The 24,308-nt window shown below is 39.7% G+C and overlaps 1 protein-coding gene and 1 pseudogene across 1 annotated transcript; one reads left to right on the forward strand and one right to left on the reverse strand.

Moving 5' to 3' along the window:
• Positions 1-13,092: 13,092 nt before the first annotated feature.
• LOC103680103 lies at positions 13,093-13,995 on the forward strand (annotated as a pseudogene).
• Positions 13,996-17,652: 3,657 nt separating this feature from the next.
• On the reverse strand, positions 17,653-18,603 carry LOC103680102 (olfactory receptor 52H1-like). The gene has a single exon (XM_008709640.2). It carries the CDS (start codon positions 18,601-18,603, stop codon positions 17,653-17,655), a length of 951 nt encoding a protein of 316 aa, XP_008707862.2.
• Between the last annotated feature and the right edge of the window lie 5,705 nt (positions 18,604-24,308).

Consider the following 24,308-nt stretch of genomic DNA (forward strand, 5'->3'; position numbering starts at 1 on the left):
TAACATAGATGGTAAATTGAGTAAGACCCAAATCCCAGGTACTTCTGACTCCAAATTGTGTGCTTTAAACTTCTAGGGTAACTCTTCCCCAAACCATAAACACGTGGTTTAAAAAAAAAAAAAAAAGAAAAGAAAAATACTATCAAAGACATGTATTTGAAGAGAGTAATTGAGGGATCACTAATGGAAGAAATAGAGAATTGATGCGTTCTAAATCTCTGGTCAAGAGAAAAGCAAACGAGCAGCCTCTATAACAAAACAAAACAAAACAAAAAATAATATTTTGGGAAACCTTCACAATACTACACAAGTCTAAAGCTCTTTACATGAAATCACTTCTACAATCCTCTTAAAACCCTATGACATAGGTAATAACATTGCCTACATTTTGAAGATGCAGAAACGGAGGCATGGAGAAGTTAAGTAAACTGCCAAAGGCCACATGACAAGCAAATGTTAGAGCTGGGAATAAAACCTAAGATGTCTTCTATAAACTTTTATGTAATAACCAAAATTATCTATAGGGTATATGGCAAGTGGTACATACATGATATCTGTATAGCAAAATATATAAAAGTAAGTCACATGAAGAAAACAGACAAATCCCTTATGAACCTACAGACAAAAGCTGTGTGTGCAATCTATACCCACAAACACAATGACAACATGAAAGCATGAACTCAGATGCAGAGAACAGGTTGGTAATTGACAGAGGTGGAGGGGGGGGTTAGTGAAATTGGTAAAGGTGGTCAAATGTACAGATACCAGTTATAAAGTAAATGAGCCCTGGGAATGGAATTACAGCATGGTAACTCAGGTTAAAAATAATATATTGTATACCTGAAACTTGCTAAAAGAGTAAATCTTTTACTCATCACAAAAAAAATTGCAACTACGCACGGTGATATGTGCAAGTAGGCATATTGTGGTAATCATTTCACAGCAAGTTTAACATCCTCGTCAGTCGCCTACCCCAACCTTTCCCCTCAAAGTATGATAACATCATCTTGAATAGCATCATTTTGTTCCTGAAAGGTCAGGTACCCTCTTCTAGGACTCCATCTTGAAGAACTGTAACTTAGGATTGACTGGCCTCATTAGCCACACGTCTACACAAGCTAACCGTGTATTGCTCAGCTGTGTGGTTCAGGGACTATCAATTTGTTCTTTAACAACCTTGAGCCCTCCGGGGCATTGACTTTCTCACTACTTTTCATTCACTATCCTGGTGTCTTTGCATTCTTCTTTTCTAGGTTAAATTCTTCTTCTTCTCCTTCTTCTTCTCCTCCTCCTCCTCCTCCTCCTCCTTCTTCTTCTTCTTCTTCAAGATTTATTTATTTGAGAGAGAGAGAGAGCACACAAGCAGGGGGAGCAGCAGAGGGAGAAGTGGAAGCAGATTCCCCGCCAGCCAGGGGCCTGACGTGGGACTCGATCCCAGGACCCCAGGATCATGCCCTGTGCTGAAGGCAGACGCTTAACCGACTGAGCCACCCAGGTGCCCCTCCTCTAGGTTAAATTCTGATTCGTCATGTCAACCACTCTCTTACACATATTTTGCTCGCCCTTGCTCTGTTGACCTCCCATCACATACGTATGCAAAACTCAACTCCTAGATTTACCAATTTAATAAGTCCTTCAGATTAACACAGAAAGGCACTTAACTAGACATGTTTATGTTCCCATAATTTCGGGATCATCAACCTTAATGTTCACCCACAACACTGTCCAATGACCCAACAACATAATCTTATTCAGCTCAATCTCCTTGGAGAACTTTTTTCCCTGCTTTTCTCCAAGAACACCCGCCAACTGCAATGCCCTCTTTCTCAACAGATACTATTTCATTTTGCTTCACACAGAAATTCAAAGACATTGTATGTGAGATTACGTGAGACAGCTATGACTTCTCTCTGTGTGTGTGTGTGTGTGTGTGTGTATAAAATTGGAAAAAAAGGAAAAAAATCCCATTTATATCTGGATCCAAAAACAAAACCATCCCTCTTTCTCAAATCTTCCAATCTTGTCAGGTATCTTTCATAATTATGAAATACCTCTTTCTTGTCTTTGTCTTCCACCTAGCGTTTTAAAAAGTTTATTCCTTCAGCATTTAAACAATTAAAGTGTTCAAGTATTTTCTAGTCTACATTATACAGAGACAATTATATTCCCTCATCATAGTTAGATACGTAGTTGTCTACACCACATACGTGCTTCTCATGTCCTACTCACCCTTTAACCCATGCTAATCGCATTTCCGTCCTCACCTTTCCACCAAAGCAGCTTGTGCTACCATAACCAATGAAGTCCGTGTCCCACCCTGAGTCCTTGCTGGACTTCTCAGCAGCGTCTGACACTAGTCACTATCCCCTCCATCTTGAAAAATCCTGTCAAGGTTTTACCACAACACTTTGGGTTTTTCTTCAGCCTCGCTGGCATCTCATCTCATCTTTTGCCTGTTCTTCCTATTCTACGTATCTTAAGTCCCGGGGCTCCCCAAGGCTCTGCTTAAAGCCCCCTGTTCTTCTCTTCACACTTTTCCTGGTCTAGCTCATCAACTCCTAAGATCCCAATTAATAGCTATACGTGACATCTCCCAATTCTTTACCTCTCCTTTACAACTTACGAGATACATATATTCAACTCCATTCTGGATATCCTCTTATGGATCTCATAGCACACAAGTTTAACTTTCAAAAATTAAAATTAAGACCCATCAGATTTCTTCAGAAACCCGATGTCCCCTCCTGTGTCTAATATTTCACAGAACACTAATATCATCCATTAAATGAGCCAAAGCAAAAACTTGAATTGCATTTATACTTTTCTTTCTTTAAATTCCCATGTGCAATTGATTATACTGATCTAATCCTTTTGGAATCAAAACTAAAAATCTTCATCATAGCAAACGTCCACAATCTGGTCTTGTTACCTCTTCAGTCTTCCTGTTACACTCCAGGAATGTTTGCCAGGAAAAGAAGTCCTGCTTTTCCTAAAAATATATGTGTTAAAAGCAATTTCCATATAAGACATATGGTAGGTGCACAATGAATCATGGACCATTACATCAAAAACTAAGGTTATACTGTATGGTGACTAACATAACATAATAAAAAATTGTTATAAAAAAAGACATATGGTAAATTCCTCTACCACTTTATTTCCAGGGTTTCAACTATAGTATTTAGTTATTTCCTTAAATTTTGACTTCAGCATCGGCTGAGACTCACACTTCTCTGCAGATGAACAGAAATGAGGCCAGAGATATTGGAAAGCCATGTGGTGAAGGGAAATGAGTCCACCGCCACTCCCTACAGGTGGAGTCTTCCCTGGAGGGAAATACCTTCCCTACTGCTAGGTATTCCAAGTGGTACTGAGGCAGTGAGTGGCCACACCTCGATGCTGCACTTCTCTGAATGTTGGTCATTGTAGATAAATAAAAGTCTAAATGGATAATGTGCGCCATTCGAAATGCAGGTAAGCCACCACACGCTCCTCAGTGCCAAAGTCTCCTGACTCTGAGACTGTGCACCTGTTTCCTCCTTGACTTCAGAACAAGTATCCCCATCCCTCTTCCTATCTCCAAGCAATGCTAGGTTCTGCTTATCATTCAGGTCTCAACTAAGCCCCCCTTCATTCAACTGAAATATTGCTTCCCCAGGAATAGTCTTCCTGATCTATGTTAGAAAATTCTATTTCCAAATTGTATTTCCTCTTTTCTGAAATTCATCATACTTGCCACCACCTGTTTATTACTGTTTTTTTTTCTTTGCTAGACTGCAGTCCCTACAAAGGCAAAGATCATGTCAGTTTTGTTCTTCTTGCTTTTGTTGTTACTATTGTTTCAGAAATGCTTTCAATATCTGCCCAATAGTGGCCTTAAAAAGTGCTCAGTGACTATTTCCAGAACTGAATATTGTCACTGAGTTAAGACAAGAAGAATATTCTCATTTTCTCTGAAAATACATTTGAAATCATTAGATATATGTTATTAAATAAATAAAGGAAAATAAACCCATTCAAACTGGTAGCCAATAATATGCCAAACCAGGAAAGTGCTAAAGGCATTTCTACTTAAGATAAAAAGAAGACCACGGTTATCGAAACATTTGTATTAACATTGCTCAAGAAGTTTCATCCAGAGAAATAAAACTGTTTACTTTTGCCCACCCCGTCTCCATTGAGGTGAAAATTCTTCCAGAAAACTTTCTTAACTCCAAGAGTGGGTCCTCTTTTTCACACCCATAGAACAATGTACTTATGTCCTATGGAAGCACATGTAATTTACTATGTTTGCCTATCTTCTACCCGTCTTGAGTGTAAAGACATTTTCATAGTCATAGTTTTATATTTTGATTCTAGTTTAATTTCTATAAACTCTTAAGGTTTGTTGAATAGATAAATAATATTTAAATCATTGTACACAAGTTCCTGTTTGATATGGGACCTTTGTCTTTTTTCTGCCACATCTCTCCCTACCCCACCTCCGTTTTCCCTTCTATTTACTCTATATTCCCTTAAAGTACAGTTTAATTAATAAGTAGCTAAAATAATAAATGAGTGAGTGAAATAAAACACATGCACCCCCGGAAATCTTGGGCTAATTTTACACAAAGTCACATTATTGCTTCTTCTAAAGAACCGCATTTTAGAGTCAAGATTCAGATTTGCATTTTATCAGTGCCTGTTTTTTCATTATACCAAACAAGTTATATGATCTCTCCAAAATGCCTTTTTCCTCATAGAATTTTTGTGGGAATTACATGAGAAAAGTCCTCAGCTCAGTGTTAAGCTCGCAATAGATAGTGACTATTATGTAATGTCATTATTATTACAAACACTTGTAAATATACATGGATGCCAGAAACCCACACAGTAACAGAAAATTTTAAATTGTACCGAAAACACAGAGTTTGAGTCTGCTTTTCCATATCCAAGCTCTCAGACCATGTGGTCTGGGCTGTTGAATTGTGTCTTGAAGAAAAGTTCCAGTCCTACTTGTTCCCCTTACCCCATTTGTCCATCCTCATGCCAACCCCTGAGACTGTTTAAAATCTGGCCCCCAGGCCTACAGACTCTATTTCATGGGGGAAAACTGGATTCAGCCCACCCCTGTCTTTTCCTAGCCTGTCCTTGCCCTCCTCTTGGGACCTCTCTATGTCCTTCAGCTAGCTGCCCCAGAATCCTGAGCTCTGCCCTTGGCTTCCCCAACACTCACCAAACCTAGGCCTTGGTGAGGACTGAAGATACAAAGAAATGGCACCCTTAAGCATCCGGTCCTTATTTTTCTTCCTGGACTTCAGAGAGGGCACTCAAAACTCGTGGGCCCCTGAGAGACCAGAGCCACAAACCCAATCAGTGCCTGTGGCCTGCACAGGAAGCACTTCCCAGGGGTCTAGCTTCTGAGGCTCTGAGGTCCCAAGGCTGGGGGGACTGAGTCCCTGCAGACTCCTGTCTTCTAAAACAGCAGTATCCTGAGTGGACGGAGTCCCCCGGGGCTTACGAAACGGCAAGCACACTCTCCACCACTGCTAAAGACATCAGCAGTGAAGTCTGTGCGTGTGTGTGCGTGTGTGTGCGTGTGAGAGAGAGAGAGAGAGAGAGGAACTGCATGTCTCTGTGGGTTATGGCATTTATGTCATAAATATTCAATCATTTGTGTAACTTTATGTAATGGTGATCTTAGTATGAAAATGCAAATAGACCTATGGAAGGAGGGATATAGGTTCTTCTCTCTGATTCAAGCCTAAAAAGGGAGTGCCTTTGCTATCACAATCAGTCCCACTGATCCAACCCTTGAGCTGTCATGTAAAACTCCCTACACACAGGCTTGCCAGCCCCACAACTGAGACCTTAAGACATTTTTAGAACAAGTTCCTCCTTTGTCACCATCTTCAGTCCCTATTACCTCTGCTATTGGACCCTTATTGATCTGAAGATCTCAGTTCCTTCCCGCCAATCCATCCTCTCCTCTCAAGCCCTAACCTAAGCATCTTCCTAAAATAGAAATATGATCATCATTTCTGCAGAGTTTAAAAAGCCTTTTGTATAAATAAATATATACATATGATATCAAGCAATTTCAGGCCCTTGACTTCCTCTGCAGTGTCACCTCCTGCCACTTGTCCTCCAAACACCCCAAATTCCAGACTAATCTATTTGGAGTTCCCAATACACATGATAATTTTGCAAGCATCATCCCTGTGCATATGATATTCCTTCTTCCTAGAATATTCTTCCTATCCTTTTCTGTCTGACTCAGCTTAAAACCTAGAATCACCCATTTGGAAAGTCACCCCTTACTCCCCCTTGATTTTACCCTTGCTTTAACATTAATCACATTATATTGCAATTATCTGCTTAGCTCCATGTTTCTGCTTCTAGAAGGCAAGTTTCTGGATGATAAGGATCTTATTCCTGATGTTTGCCATTAGATTTCTATGATTGTTCACAAAGTAGATAACCAGCTATGTTCTCGATTCCTAGTAGTAAAATCGGTATTATTAGCATCTATTGGTATGACGTTTATTTTATAGCATTTTGTAAAGTTACTATTATAATACCAATTAGAAAATAATTTTACATTGCATCTGGAAAAAGTCTGAAATGTATACCTGTATCATTTACAAATCTAATTACCCACCTCTTCACACATTGTTTAGGGTCATTGCCTTCCTAAAGGTATAGCATAATATAGAAAAGAAATAGTTCTCATTGCTGAATCTTAAGAAACAGTTTATTAGTTTATGGTGATATCAAAAACTCAGTTTAAAGCAGAATATTTTTACAGACATGTACATTACATGAAGACCTCTCTCTTAAAAAAAAAAGATTGATTTATTTATTTGAGAGAGAGAGAGCATGAGCAGGGGGAAGGGCAGAGGGAGAGGGAGAGAATCCTCAAGCGTACTTCCCCCTGAGCCTGGAGCCTGATGCAAGGCTTGATCCCACGACCCTGAGATCATGACCTGAGCTGAAATCAAGAGCTGGACCCTCAACCCACTGGGTGCCCCAAATTTATTTTTTATTATAACATTTCTATGGTCTTCTCTCAGTTCAGACCCCTACCCCATTCTAGTTCCTTTTCCAGGAAACTTTATGTCCTACGACAGGCACGATTCGTAGAGAGGAAAATAAAGAACTGTGGCATCTAATTGCTGCCCTTGATTTACTTTTGTCTTTGGGGAGGTGTCTGCCATGTTTTATATAAATGCTTCATTTATTCATACAGCGTATTTTGGGAAACAGTGGTTATTCTAAATAGAATCGTTGGTGCCAGGTACAGTGTGGGTATCGTGATTTATATGTGCAGCCGAGGGCATTTTACTGCTGATAACCTGGTGTATGTAGGGGCCCCCAAGGTGAGATGATGAAATATCACAAAGATAGAGAATTCAGGTGATTATAACTATAAACAAGTATGGTGGTTTCAAAATATATTCACAAATTTTATGATACTCCTGTCTTCAAGGGATAGAGTTTAATTCCCCTCCAGCTGAGTATGGGTTGGACTCAGTGATTCATCTCTGAAAAATAGCATATGGTAGATGCAGGCTTTCTGAGACTAGGCCATACTAGGCATTGAGGATTCCTCTTTGCTCTCTCTCCTGAATTGCGCCTCCGGGCAAAGCCAGCCCTCATGCCATGAGGACACTCAAACAGCCTGTGGGGGGAGCTGAAACCTCTTTGCTAACAAACACGCTGCCTAGTGATCATCTTGGAACTAGTTCCTCCAGCTCCAGCCAAGCATTCAGATGTCTGCAACCCCAATAACTTGTGGACTGAGACCAGTAAGAGACCCAAAACAGAGCCTTCTAGGTAGGCCAGTCCTGAAGTTTTGACACACAGAGCTGGTGATAATCAATGTTTATTGTTAAATTAACTTTTGAGGTAACTTGTTACACAGCATAGACAGCTGATAGGAATAGGAACACAGATTATCCTGTAGGGCCTTACCTGTGGATGAGGAACTGAAGGTCAGGACAGGGTAACTGCAGTTCTTAGCCACTTGGGCCACTTAAAGGTAATCTGCTATAATTCTTAAATCATTCCCTTTGACACCTACCTCAACAGGGAAGGCCACCTGCATGTGTGAAATACAGTAAGCAGTGGGCATGATATCTGTCAAAGGATTTCAAGATCGCTTTTTTCACGCAACAAACATTTATTAAGATTAGAATAATATGTCAGGCCCAGAAACCAGACATTACGCTATACCCCGGATATTCAGAAATATCAGTATTCCACCAGAGAACATAACCTGCTAAGGTCAACAGGCTTGTAAAATGAAATTTCAATACAGAGTGAGAGTCGCAGGAAACCCAAAGATGTCCATGGAAATGGAGTGGAGGAATCACACCACAGCCTAGGGACCAGAAAAGATCTTGAGGAACAAGTTAACTTACTGCGAGTCTCGAGGATGAAAAAAGGTGAAAGAACAGCAGAAAAAAGATATGTCTGGTCAAGAGACCAGCATGTGCAAAAAATTGGAGGTGTGGGGACATACGATGTATTCTGGGACATTGGTATCACTTAGCCAACCCGGGCACATTTTCTGAAGTGCTGAGAAATGAAACCGGCCTGGTGGGCAGGCCACCACTCATTCCCTCCGGCACGCACACATTCAGTCATTCAGTGCAGATATACTGAGCACCTCCTGGGAGCCAGGCACTCTCCTAGGCACCAGGACCACAGTGAAAAACAAAACAGAGGCAAGGCCTCTCCTCATAGAGTATTCAGTCCATTGAGGAAGAATATATTATTCAAATAATCAACAGAATATATGTGTAAAAATAATCACTACCTTCGATAAGTGTGATGAAAATCTATAAGACATTGTAAAAGTAAACAACAGAGATATCTGGTCAGACCTAGGGAAGGTGAGAAAAGATTCTATGAGAAAAATATTTTCAAGAGGATGTCAATTTTAACTAAAAGCTAATAAAATAGATAATAATTATTGGGCTCGTATTATGTGTCAATTATAGGACCAAACCCTTTAGAAACATCAAATGTAGCCCTTCCTCCCTCGCAATGAGGTAATTCCCTTTATTGTTTCCATATTATAGATGTGAAAAGTGATACATAGGAAGTTTATCCAATTGCTCAGCTACTAAGTGGAGAATTTTCTACCTTAGATCGTCTGGCTCCTGAACCCTACTTCTGCGTCACGTTACACGACATGATCTCCAGTAGGCTAAAGGAAAAAAGGGCAAACATTCCAGATACAGAGAAAAGTATATGCAAAGTCCGTTCAGCAAGAAGGAGGAAGATGTGAATAGGAGCTCCTTAGAAGCAAGTATTTTGTTTTCATCTGGGCTCTTATACTTAGAAAAAAAAAATGAATAGGAGTATAACAAGTTACGGGCAATAGAAACTTTTTTTTGTAAGTGAAAGGCCTGTTTAAGGAACCATCTTGAAAGATGACATTCAGCTTAGTGGCGCGTGCCCTGGCCCAGTTTCCCATTCTCCTGTACTCATTCCTGCAAGCACCATTTGTTGGTGTGTACTGTCTACGGGACAGCATAGAGGAGGGAGTATGGAGAAGGGCTTGTGGCCAAACACTGGCTGCTGGCTGCCATTTACCAACTCCAGCAGCCTTGCTGTGTGAATTAAGAAATATATTTAAACATCCAGGCTCCAGTCGTCGTGCGCGCTTGGAGATCGCACACGTTTCGAGGACTGATCTGTGAGGATGTGTGTAAGGCACTTTGCACATTGTTTGGGACATTACATGACACTCATTTTTAAATGTTTTAGTTTATTCTAGCAACTGTGTAACAGAGGCTGTGGATGCAGCTATGGCCAAGGCATGTTTTACTGTCCTCAGGGAGACCACACATTCATGGGGAAGCAGACAGTTCCAGGACAGAGTGACGAGATCTATGACCTTAAAAGCCACAAGGAGCTGGGAGGACACAGAGGAGGGTGCTGCTACAATTAGGGGAGAGAGCAGAATGGTTATTTCATGTTAGAGCTGTGTTTTGGAGGAAAAACGGGCAAACCAGAGGATTAGAAACATGCTAGTCAGAGAGAACATTCTGCCTTCTGTGCAGTGTGAGTCTCCCTTCTGTTGACGGAATGGCTGGAGGTGACTGAGCGACGTTGCACGTGTAACAGGTGCGCTTGGACACAGACATGTAGCAGTTACTATAATCACCTACATTTCTAGAAACCAGTCCTGTGTCTGCGGACTGGCCAGTGAGCAGGAGATAAAAGATGAAACTTTTTTAGATTGTATTTTTTTGACCACCCCTTCCCATGATTTTCACTCTCTGGATCTGCATTTCCCCTCTGCTCTCCCTGCAGCAATTTCTCCCTACCTCTAGGCTCAGCCTTCTCTTGCTCTTTCCAAGAATAATGACCACTCCTGTACCTTGCTCTCTGAGCCTCCCACAGTAATATTTTACAGCTACGATGATCTCATTCTAGTTTGTTACTCACAGGAGAGCACATGATGAGAACACTAGTAGTTCACCCCTGAAGGAGACATTTTTTAAAAATTTAAATTCAATTAATTAACATAGAGTGTATTATTAGTTTCAGAGGTAGAGTTCAGTGATTCATCAGTTGCATATAACACCCAGTGCTCATTACATCAAGTGCCCTCCTTAATGCCCATCACCCAGTTACCTCATCCCCCCACTCCCCTCCCCTCTAGCAACCCTCAGTTTGTTTCCTATGATTAAGAGTCTCTTATGCTTTGTCTCCCTCTCTGATTTTGCCTTGTTTTATTTTTTTGCTCCCTTCCCCTATGATCTTCTGTTTTGTTTCTTAAATTCCACATATGAATGAAATCATATGATAATTGTCTTTCTCTGATTGACTTATTTCACTTAGCGTAACACCCTCTAGTTCCATCCACCTAGTTGCAAATGATGAGATTTCGGGTTTTTTTGATGGCTGCATAATATTCCATCACATATATATACACCACCTCTTCTTTATCCGTTCATCTGTCAGTGGACATCTGGGCTCCTTCCATAGTTTGGCTACTGTGGACATTGCTGCTATGAACATTGGGGCGCATGTGCCCCTTGGGATCTCTCCATTTGTATCTTTTGTGTAAATACTTAGTAGTGCAATTGCTGGATCATAGGTTTTTTCTATTTTCAACTTTTTGAGGAACCTCCATACTGTTTTCCACAGTGGCTGCACCAGTTTGCATTCCCACCAGCAGTGTAAGAGGGTTCCCCTTTCTCTGCATCCTTGCCAACATCTGTTGTTTCCTGAGCTGTTAATTGTAGCCATTCTGACCCATGTGAGGTGGTATCTCATTGTGGTTTTGATTTGTATCAAATCAAAGTGATATTGAGCATTTTTTCATGTGTCTGTCCGCCATTCGTATGTCTTCTTTGGAGAAATGTCTGTTCTGAGACGGGCTCTTCATAGAGCCTATTTCAAGAGAGTGTTCAGATCTTTTAACCCAAGGTGGGACTCCAGATCTGAGCTGTGCCTGAGTGGGTGGTTTGGGGAAAGGAAGCTCTCGATAGATCAGGGAAATCATGGATTCTAGGGGCCCTTCTCAAATCTTATCCTCTGTGGGTGGCAAAATCCTGACTTGGACTTCTCGGTTGCCTGTCTGTGAAGTCTGGGCTCATGCACACAGTTTTTTCCACTTTAAAAGCGTGAGACACCACATCAGATATGTTATTTTGTCCAACAAAATAATCCTTGTAAGTAAAGAGAATGCTCTGGTTTTTAACATTAAATATTAGGAAGATATCTTAATATGAAGTAAAGAACGAGTGTATTGTGTATTGTTTTATACACAACTCTTTTGTTGGTAAATGTAATTCCCTATTCTTTGCCATGCAAATTTATGGCACTAATGAATATTTTAATTGATGGCAATCAATACCAGGCTTTCCAGTTTATTTTAAGCAGTCAAAGGGCAACTATAGATGGGTCATTGGCCTAGAGCTAGTCCAACAGAGTTAGATTACTATGGTTTAGAAGGAATAGTGGTAAATTCCTCAAAAGGTGTAAGATATAAATCAAATAACTTCTAATAAAAGCTTGCATTTTTAGCACTCCCTTTAATAACAATGAAACAACTTCAGCAAATTATTGTTATATATTTGACAATAGTAAAATAATGTCGTATTTTTCTGTATCATATAAAAATAGAAATTATCAAATCTCCTACCAGTTTACTGTGCAGATATAGCAATAATTATTTCCATGTTTTATCCATCAGAAAGCCTATCTGTGCAAATATATATTTATGTACCACCAATATTGTTCAACAGTGACAACAAGCATAAACATTTTGTAAACTTTTTTATAATTAAATAAAATGGAAGTGATTATATGTCATTTATTTTTAAAATAAAGCGAATTAAGCTATCTTTGTATGTAAGTTGATCTTTTCTGATACAGAATAACAAGGGTTTTCTTTGTTAATAAGGAAATTAAGTTTCTTTTCAATGAGGCTTACCTTTCTTTTTAATGAAGATTTTAGCCTATTTAAAAGGATTAAAAAGATGGCAGGACGGGATGCCTGGGTGGCTCAGTTGGTTAAGCCTCTGACTTTTGATTTTGTGTTTAGTTGATCAAAAGATCAATAGTTGATTAGGTAAATATATGTACCAGATAACAATAGGATTGTTGTTTAATTAGTTCAATTAAAAAAAAAACTTTTTGTTTTTATTTGGTTTTTAGTATGCTTCACAAAAATTTATAATTTTTTCCCTGTCTTAAAATATTTAGTCAGAGAATACAATTTATTATTACAGATTTTAAAATTACCTACGACTATCATTTTAAATATATGACAATTGTTTGAGAAAACTACAGTACCAGCCTCAGGATTTTCCTCAGAAGCATCTTTGTGAAATTCTTTGATCCCACTTGAATGTTTGGAATCTTTCTCCTCACGGTAGAATACTGCACACATTCAGGTCCATACTTACTACTCGGAGTAGGAGGGAACTTCCTAAGCGAGATTTTACATAGCAGATGTCTGAGCCCATTGATTGTGCTAGTTTATTGTGACAGGCTAGCTCCCAAACGTTCTCTCACCTTGCAGGTAAGTGATGGAAATGCCATACCATAATTCAGGAATGGTTCATCCCAATGATTCCACTGTCAATCATGATGTTTATCCTCACTGGCATCCCTGGCCTGAAGGAGCTGCACCTGTGGCTCTCCATTGCCTTCTGCCTGATGTACCTGGTGGCTGTGTCCTGATCTGCATGGTGGCCGTGGAGCACAGTCTTCATGAACCCACGTACCTCTTCCTCTCCATGTTGGCTTTTTGGGATCTGTTCTATCCACATCCACAGTACTCAAAGCCCTGAGCATCTTCTGGTTTGATGATGGGGACATCTCTTTTGGTGGTTGTGTAACCCAGGTCTTCATTATGCATTTTGCTTCTGTAGTGGAGTCAGGCATTGTCTTGGCCATGGCTTTTGATCGTTATGTGGCCATCTGCTACCCACTGAGGTATACCAACATTCTGAGCCATGATGTCATCGGCAAATAGGGGGTGTTGTAGAGCTCACGAGTTTTGCAAGTGTTTTCCCCATTATCTTCCTGGTGAAGCATCTACCCTTCTGCCAGACAAACACCATTGCCCACACATTCTGTGAACACATGGGGCTGGCAAAGCAGGCTTATGCTGATAGCATCGTCAACATTTGATATGGAATCTCTGTGCCATTACTCAGTGTAATGCTAGATATGGTGACAATAGTCATCTCCTATGGGCTCATTCCCCAAGCAGTCTTCAGGCTGCCATCCCATAATGCATGAACAAAAGCCCTCAGCATGTGTGGTTCCCATGTCTGTGTCATCCTCCTGTTCTGCCTTCCGGGGATTTTCACGGTCATTGCTCAGCGCTTCAGCTGAAAAATCCCCAAGCATGTCCACATCCTGTTAGCCAATCTCTACGTTCTTGTTCCCCCCATGATGAACCCAATTATCTATGGAGTAAAGACCAAACAGATTCGTGATCAAATGGCCGTTGTCTTTTCTTCGAAAAGAAAATGTTGCTGAGGATTCTGACTCTTGTGGGTTTTTAGAGGGAGGAGGAAGGTTCCTATGAAAAAGGGGACAGATAAGTTGTCATTTAGGATAGACTCTACTTGCTGTGAAATTAGTCTTTTTTCATTCAATTGAGATGACCCAAATTGTATGTGTCCCTTTGTACAAAGATAAATATGTTCTTGAAAACCCATGTATTTATAGGCATAAAGCTACTATTTTAAAAATCTATAGGGTTCTTCAGTATTTAATAACAACATATTTCTCTTTCTACCAAACAAAAATAAGATTTATAGAATACTTCTCCATCTACTATTTAGATTTTTAGATCTCTCTGTGTCCTCCCCAGCAGCTGTATTGAATACAGATTAGAGCTCACACCAAAATTGTGTATACATAAGGGAGGTGTGGGGGTTCTGCCTTCCATCTCACTGCATTCACAGAAGAACACCTTCACGATCTTGAACGCAAAGGGGACTATTTGATGATAGTAGATAGCATGATTGCACAAATGAAATGATATTTCCTGCTGTAAGTATGTAATTTTGGAGGGAAAAAAAAAGGCAAGACAATTAGCTCTTTGGAAACACAAAGTGCTCGGATGTTGTGTGTCCTGTGCCACCCTCCTGACTTGCGCTTGAACAACCCTCTTTGTAGACGCCTTAACATCTACCTCACAGCGTTGGGGTATGAGGACCCAAAGAGACATTGGAGGCAAGAGCACTTTAGAAATTATAAAATGCTGTGCAATTATGTTGTATCATTGTCGTTCATTTCATTATAATCCCTGGTACGAGCTTTCACCCTCCTTATGGTCAAAGGTTAAGAACAAAACAAAGCAAAAACCCCATCCTTTGTCTACAGCAAAGTCCTTCTATCTCCTGCCTCCTTTCTTTCCCCACCAGGGGTAGTCTCGCTGCAGGCGGGTGTCCTCCCACAGCTTTTCCCGATCAGGCCTGCGCCGCCCCCTCGGGATGGGGGATAACCAGAGATAGTTCTTGGGTGCTCAGTCTGCACAGCCCCTGTTCCGGGCAGTGTGGGCTGGGTTTGCACTGCCTTCAGAAGCCCCTGCAGGACATTTCAAGGAAATTCTGCCTTGCTCCATAACCATGGAACTTCCTTTTCAGCTGTCTGCTCAGACTCCTGGCATATTTGGGGTATAGGGAAAATATTTGTGTGTGTTCCCTGAGTTGGGTTTTCTGAATAACTTTTGCCAAAATCTTGGCATCCTGGGCTAAGAGCAAGTCTTGGGAAGTTAATTTACAATGATAGGGAGATAACCAAAGATAGTGAGAAATCTCCGGAGAGATTCACCTAATTCCAGAAGGACAAAGACGTGGCTGGCTTTATTGCTGAAGACGTGTGTCTCATCTTTTCCCTGGAGAGATTTATTTCTCATCAGACTCCAAAGAAACTTTCCCCAAAGGAAGGGGGAATCAGGGGGAGGAAAAATAGTCTCTGGCTTCTGCAAGCAGGGAAAACACATTTTTCTTCACTCTTTGATTTTGCACGGACAGGACATTTGATCTAGCCTTCATTGTATAGCCTTAGTGGTAAGAATCAGGTATGGAAACCACACAGCTGGTATTTGCTTTTTAAGGCAATGATAATAATCTATTCCTGATCCAGAACACTTTGTGTGCACCTTCAGGACAAAGTTGATAACATGAGTATTTAAAAGGCAGCTTTGGTTTAGCTCAGAAAAGATGTGAAAGAGTGAGATCTCTGTGCTGGAGAAATCTGCCTTTGTGGGAGCTAGGACAGTAAGTAAGAGCAAATGCTTTGAAATCAGACAGACCAATTAGCTTTATGCTCATCATATATTATCTATATGATATGGAACATATTATTTAACTTTTTGATTAAGGTAAGACTCACACAACATAAAAATTCACCATCTTAGCCATTTCACAGTGTTCAATTCAATGGCTTCTAGTACCTTTACAATGTTGTGCAATCATCCCCACTGTCTAATTCCAGAACATTTTCATCGCCCCACATGGAAAGCACACCCTCACCAAGAAATCACGCTTTATTTCCCCTTCCCCCAGCTACCTAGCCACTACGGATTGACTTTCTGTCTCTGTGGATTTGACTATTCTGGACTTTGGACATAAACGGAATCATACACTGTATCAGCCTTCTGTGTCTGGCTTCTTTCACTTGGCATAGTGCTTTCAAGGTTCCTCCATGTGATATTCTGTATGAGAACTTCAGTCCTTCAAATGGCTGAAAAAGACTCCATTGTTTAGACTGAACATATTTGTTTTGTCCATTCATCAGTTGATATGCATTTAATATGAGTTGTTTCTATTTGGGGGGCTATTACGAATAATGCTACTATAACATTTATTTACAAGTTTTTGGTGTAAACGTCTATTTTCAATTTTTTTTTTTGGTATATACCTGGGAGGAGGACTGAGTCATTCGATAATGCTAGATTTAACCTTTTGAGGAAGGGCCAATCTGTATTCTACGAAGGCTGCACCATTTCATAACCCTACTAGCAAAGCATCAGGGTTCAATCTCTTCACATCCTCCTCCACACTTATTATTTCCCATTTTTAAAAAAATTACAGTTATCCTGGTGGGTGTGAACTAAAACAATAAAGGGGGATTGAACAAATATTTGCTTTCACTCCCTTTCCTACCCAAGTGCAAGCTAAGTTTCAAATTCCAGAGGAAATAGCATCTGTGAAAGTCCAGAAGGAAAGTTTGAAAAAGCATAAGATGTACGGGATGATTGAGTGTAAAGGGCACGTGAGCCACAGTGAAAGGAAGGGGGAGAAGTGGGTCAGCGGACACCAAGCAACGTCTGGTTAGCACCAACTGTGCTGTAAAAGGTTTTGAAGATATGTCAGGGCATTTGAGTTTTCTTCCAAGCAAAATGGGTAATTTGAATGATTTTTAAGTAGAGGATTGACAAAATTAATTGGCATTTAGTAAAGACCGCTCTAGCTTCTGAGTAAAAAAATGGATGCAAGAGAGAAAAAATTGGAGTGAGCAAATTCCAAATGAAGCTGCTGGATAGATACAGGACACACACACACACACACACACACAGAGGTGATCATATTTTAATATGACACATGTGAAAGAATTTAAAGGATATTCAGAGGACATAATTGATAAGAAATGAATTTGAGTTCGTGTTGATTATGGAGTTTCAGTGGGATAGCCAGGAGGCACTGCCAAATACGGAGTCAGCTATGTGGGACAGAGAAAGAATTAGGAGTAGAGCTTTTGATGTGGGAATTTTCAGCATGTGGTTGGTTATTGACTTTATGAGCTTAATGGGTACTAAACAAGCCTATGAATAAAGTACTATTTTCTCTTTTCCTTCTTTTTAAAAATTTATGTAAGGAGGACATTGAAACAGGACAAAGGACCAAAGGAAGAGTAAGCATTTTTTGCATTTAAGTTTTTGATTGTAGAAAATTAGGATTCTTCCATCTGATGTCTGTCATTTTCTAGGGACTTGAAAAATCCTTACCTCTCTTCCTCTAATCCTACCAGTGATTTTTTTCCACCAGAATTAAGGTCTTGAGATTCATAGGAATTGAGTCCATTATTGGAGCTTCCTGCTACTGATTTACTTAAGAAATTCTACTAAATCAACATGATTACTTAACTTCCCACAATTTTTCTGTCCATGTTCTCAGCCCAGGGTCACTGCCTCCCTTTAGGAAAGAAAAGGAGGATGACCTTGTCCCTGATCTGCTTGGTTTTTACACCGTAAATGATGGGATTGAGTGCGGGAGGGATTGCCACATAGAGGTTGGCAAACATGATGTGAAAGGTGAGAGAGATATTGTGGCCGAAGCGATGAGTGAGGACAGAGAACATGGCTGGTGTGTAGAAGATGAGAATGACACTGACATGGGAACCACAGGTGCTGAGGGCTTTCTGTCGGGCATCTCCGGAAGGAAGGTGGAAAACAGCATGAAGGATGAGAGAGTAAGAAATACCAATGAGGATCAGGTCTGAGATAATAGTCATTAAGGGCACAGCAAAACCATACCAGATGTTGATGGAGATGTCAGCACAGGCGAGCCGGGCAACACCTATATGTTCACAGTATGTGTGCGGGATGATGCGTGTCCTGCAGAAGGGCAAACGTTTCACCAGGAAAACAATAGGCAGAATGACACTAAAGCTCCGACCAACAATGCCCACCATGATCTTGACAATTGTCCTAGGTGTCAAAACGCTTGTGTATCTCAGAGGAGAACAAATGGCCATGTAACGATCAAATGCCATGCCCAACAAAATGGCTGAGTCCAGAAAAAAGCTGAAGTGAAGAAAGAACAACTGGGTAAGGCAGCCAGGAAAAGTGATTTTCTGAGCTTTCAACCAGAATATGCCAAGTGTTTTGGGCACACACGTGGTACATAATATGAGGTCTGCAGAGGCCAACATGAAGAGAAAGAAGAACATGGGTTCATGGAGACTGTGGTCCATAGTGATGAGGTAAAGAAGGATCCCATTACCTGCAAGGGCCACCAGGTAGATAGTGAAGAAAGGAATCCCAATCCAGATGTGGAACTGCTCCAGCCCTGGGATTCCCACCAACATGAAGGAGCCTGGATTGACACTTGTCAAATTCAATGTGGCCATCATGGTAATTGTAATTCCTTGAGGACAAAATGCAGTATTTTATTTCTGGACCTGGCTGGCCATGAATTCCCTTTAAGTCTTTTCCAGAACTAAGATCCCTTTGTTCCCATAGCATAACAAACACTAGGGCAAACACAACCTACCTTTTGTCACAATTTCTACAGCACATAGCAAAGGCTGCCGAGAGATATCAATTAAACCAATAATTCCCTATCTATAGACATTACCATAACAGTGTTTTTGCTATACTGAGACCATGTCTTACCAGATCCATGACCTGGGATCATTGCTGGGCGTGTGTTGTCAACTAAAGTTCCAAGATTATCTTGACCTCACCAAGTAATTCAGTCTAAGATTTCTCAAAGATATAAGTATTGAATATCCTACCTGGCACGAGTCTCAGTAATATCTTCACTGAGGTCTCCGTTCAAAGAAATAACAGGGACCGGGTGTGAATTAGCAAATCTGCATTCTTCAAGGCCAATGCTTCATTAGGACTCTGATGAGCCATCTACTACTTCCTATTCACTCCACTTCCTTAATATCTGGAAGAAAATCTCCATCTAAATATTCTTCTGTCAACTAATCAACAATTCTCCAAAACTCATTATTTCTTCCACCTGCCAATTTCCTGACCAGCTACCTCGCTTTGCCATCACATCACTCTCCTACCACTGGAGCATGGTGATCTGAGGGTTGACTGAGGCTCCTCCTCCTTCCGTCCCTGTATCTCATCTGCCAGCTCTCCTGATCCTCTTTGAAATCCTTGCCTGATCTGCTTACTCCACTCTTCCACTTCCTCACCTACTCAAGCCACTAATCACTAATTGGAGCCATACAATAAGAATCCCAGTTCTTTCAATATCGTAGGAGTCTTTTTCTTTATCTCATGCTGCCAGATTGTTCTCTTAAAAATATAAAATTACGAAGACATTCACAACCTTGTTTAAAAGCTTGTCATTGCTCCCATTACACCTACAGAATATATTTTATGTCCTGCTTGGCAGTCAGTAGTTTCCTTATAATTTTATTTCTACCTATGTGAAGAATGTCTCACATTCTTGCCTACAAGGCGTCCATAAATTTCTCCCTCATTTCTACATCTCACTGCTTGGATTGCTGCCTTTTCCATCAGTGTAATCTTAGTCTTCTCTCAAAGTGTGTAAATTCTATTCATTGCTCCTGATCCTTACCAACACTGACGTCTCCAGAACACCTTTTCCAGTAACCCTGAACCAGGCAGTCCATTCCCTGCTTATAAAATCACAGCTGTTAATCAGATGACTGTATCGAATTTTACATTATTTTCCTGCTAATTATGGATTCTCTTTTCTAGATATGTGAGCATCCTCTGTTAGTGATTGGGAACTCCTCTTGAGGACAAATTTTCTGTCCTCATGCATTTCTTCCAGAGTAAAAGAAGGCAAGATTTCACATAGAATAACCATTCATACAGTCTCAGGAGTAAAATTGATATTTCAAGCTGTCATTCTTTACTTGTTTTTTCATTGTGTCCTGTTTGGGCCAGAATATATTGAATATATATCTTGAATACACACACACACACACACACACACACACACACACACACACTTCCTTGGCTTATTGTCTCATCTTCCATCTTCAAAGAAAATTAAAGTGGATTGAGTCTTTCTCAAGTCTCCTTCTTCTAACCTCTATAGTCATATATCTCTGACTCTGAACTTTCCTATCTCCCTCTTCTACTTTTAAAGACCACTGCAATTATATCGGAATCACCCATGTAACCCAATATAATATTTAAAGTCAAGTGATTAGCAGCCATAAATATCTTTTGACATATAAATAACTCATGCACAGGTTCCAGGGATTACAATATGCATGTCTTTGGCGGGTCATTCATTATTCTAGCTACCCTAATCTTTCCCTTGATCTTTCCCAGGATCTTCCCCAGTCTGCTCCCCAAGACTCCTACCACCATTACCACACTCAGATTATACTCACAGGCACCTTATTCTGATGTAGGAAACCAATAAAGAACTTGAAGAGGATAGTTCCAAGATAAGAACAGAAACATACAGGAGGTAACACAACACAGTTAGGGAGGACATATAAAGAGAAGGGTACCCAGACCAGAGGTGAGACATGGGAATAAAGAAATTTAATTCCAGCCAGGAAAGACTGACACACCTGGACAGCATAACCTTTTATTTCTCATTGTTTTTCTCAGGGGATGAAAAGACTGAAAAGTAAGGGCTCTAAATTCCAGGGGGACACCAGGGACTCCAGTCACCAGTCGATATTATTAGTATTAGTATATAAATGTTTACATTAATGTTTTCCTCGTCTAGAAATGACATCATACACAAACACGGTATGATTCAGGGTTTTGGACAGAAAGGAAGAACCAGGATGTGCTGGAATACTTCAGCCTGTGTAGACTAGTCATTTATAAAGAATTCAAAAAATAATTTTTGAAAGAAAAAACAAATTTAAGTTAGCTAGGCTCCAGGTTCTGACTTTGAAGAATGGTGTGATAATAACCCATTAAACTCTGGATCCCAGATGTTTATGTGAATAATTGGAGAAAGACAATCGATTGATTAGGGATGTGGGTGAGTTCCAGATGACATGGTTGGAGGACAGATATGAGTATCACCTTCTATTTCACCAAATGGGGCTTTCTGGTCTCTACTTGTAACTGCATTGAGGTACTTCTTTGAAGAAACTCTGACTTTTGAGGAAGATGAACTGATCTTTTACATAAACAAGTCCCTTAGGTCATTGCATATTATCAGATGTTACCATACTGCTGGAGATTATCATTAACATCTGGATGCTTATGGCAGAAACCTTCAAGTTATTCTTGAAACCCTTTTTCTCTCACTTCTCTTCTTTTCTTTTCATTTCATTGATTCTGTTAATGTATGGCCAAAAACAAAACAAAACACCCAAAAGCAAAAAACTACCATTGGTTGTAGTGTCTTACAGAGACCTTTCACATTTGAATTGCTTGTCTAACAGTATAACAGATACATAAACAAAGAGAGCGTTGCTTACTACAGAAAGAGCCGAAGATACATTGTAATTTTGTGGTGCTGACGAAGCTTTCCATTTTACTAAATCAGATAAAAGTATCAAGTTCAGAATATCTCAAAGGAAAACAGTCCAGAGTATTAAAGGCTGTGTATGCTGACTAGGTTGGTGTATCAATTGTGGCACCAAAATGGGTAAAATAACCTCCTCCTCCCCTAAAAATATATTCTTTTGACTCTGTTGTGTCCCTGAGTTTTTGCAGAACTTTGAGCAACTTACATGAAATTGACCTTCTTTCCGCTCAACCAGTCGAAGTGGGAATTCCAGAGCAAAGAATCAAATTGAGCACAGGGTGACACCAACCCCATCCATTCCAACAATATAAAAAGCTAAGTTAAACATTTTAAAGTAAAAACACATAGCATACACAAAAACTCCGTTTTAAAAATCAAAGTAAAATAGTAACACTTTGAAACATTTTAAAACTAAACTGTTGCATCCAGGAAGAGCCTAAGGAGACATGACAACTAAATATAATGAGGTTTCCAGGACAGGACTCTGGAACAGAGAAAGTACGTCAGTTGAAACCAGAGAAATCTGTTATGGCTGCTTGTACTAAATTGTCCTGTGTCTCTGACCCAGGATTCCCGTGTCTTCTACCAGCCACCATGAAACTGTGGCAAGACAACTTGTTAGCTTGCAAGTAGAAGAAAATTTCAGACTCCTCACAGTTCTTAACATGGACAATTCGGTACTATAGAATAAATATATCATACTCTGAGTGTAAAACCAGGTAAACAAAATATGCCTAAGAAACAATGACTCACAGAAATAGAAACTGTCTTTACTATCAGCTGTCTTCTTTATTAAGCCATCAAGATTATGATTCTTTGGAACAAATAAATTTAATTATAAAATGCTTTGTTGCAAATTGAACAGATATATACCATTCTAGAACGCTGTATCACAATAAGTAGTGTTGAGTTACAGCTCTTTCTAACAAACATGAGTTATTTCCTGAACCTACAAAACATACAGTAAATACTCAAAAGATGTTTAACTATTATTATTAGCTCTTATAGATAATAAAGAATATATATGTATGTATATATCACCTATCATTTTATCATCATCTTTTTTTCTGTACAAATAATCTTAGTTATATACCAGTATTTCTACTGCAAATATACTGTAAACAGAAGTAAATCTTTCTGATATAAATTATATCGGAAATGAACTTTTGTTGATATCACTTTACCTTCATTGATAATATTATGTCAATATTGGTATATTGATAATAACAAATGTATCATACTAGCGTAATATATTGGTGATATCTTATTAATTACAGGAAATCTCTGTACAGTCTTTGAAAGTTTTCTGTGCTGGAAACTACTAAGAGTTTATTATAATAATGGGATACAAGATAATGTTTTTAAAAATCATCGGCATTTCTCTTCTCTTACAACAGTTCCTAAGAATATGAAAAAAAAAAATGCTCCTTTCATCATAGTTTCCACTGCTCTCCTCCCATTCTCTCATGAACACTCTCCAGTCTCTACCACCCTCTGAAATTGCTCTCTTTTTGGTACCCGGTGACCTCCATAATGCCCAGTCTCATGGGCAATTCTCAGTTTTCAATCTCCTCAACACATCAGCAGAATTTGAAAAGTACGAACGCTTCCACCTTCTTTAATTTTTTTTCTTTTCATATCTCGATTTTTATACTTTCTCCTGCTCCTTCTTCCACTTTGTTGGCTGATCCTTATTTTCTCCATTTTTAGGTCCTCTGTCTTTCCTTTTTCTGAATCTTTTATTATTCCACTACTCTGTCTTCAGCTCTCCTCTCTCTAGTTTTACTCCACAAAATGTGTGTGTGTGTGTGTGTGTGTGTGTGTGAGTGTGTGTGTGTGTGTTTCAAGCACCATTTATTCACTCATGGCTCCTAATTTATGTTTCAGATTCCTAGATTCAACTGCTTTCTCAGCACATCTGCCTAATGCTGCATAGACATTTCAAGCTAAGCATGTCCAAAATCAGACTCTTCCTTCTCCTTAAACCATCTTTATCACTATAAATGGCAGCTCTTTTATTCCATTTGCTGAGACCAATAACCCTGGAATCATTCTTGATTCTTTCTCTTATATCACTCGTGTGATCATCATTAAATCATGTTAGCTCTGCTATCAAAGTGCATTCAAAATTTATTTTCAAAACCTCTAATTCTCTGTCCCTGGTCCATGTGGCCATAATCTCTCATATGGAAAATTGTAATAGCTTCTTACATGGTCTCTCTTCAGTTTACTTACCATAGGAAAGCCAGTAATATTTCTTTATTTTTTAAAGGTTTTATTTATTTATTTGACAGAGATAGAGACAGCCAGCAAGAGAGGGAACACAAGCAGGGGGAGTGGGAGAGGAAGAAGCAGGCTCATAGCAGAGGAGCCTGATGTGGGGCTCGATCCCAGAACGCCAGGATCACGCCCTGAGCTGAAGGCAGATGCTTAACTGCTGTGCCACCCAGGCGCCCCAAGTAATATTTCTAAACATGTAAGCCATAACATATAATTTCTCACTTCAAAATCCTTCTGACAACACTATAGAAAATAGTTTGGCAGTTCTTTTCAAAACTAAAAATACACTTACCATATGACCCAGGAATTGCATTTTTGGGCATTTATCCCAGAGAAATA

This window comes from Ursus maritimus, unplaced genomic scaffold, assembly GCF_017311325.1.
Source record: "Ursus maritimus isolate PB19 unplaced genomic scaffold, ASM1731132v1 scaffold_16, whole genome shotgun sequence".
In the NCBI taxonomy this organism is placed as follows: domain Eukaryota; kingdom Metazoa; phylum Chordata; class Mammalia; order Carnivora; family Ursidae; genus Ursus; species Ursus maritimus.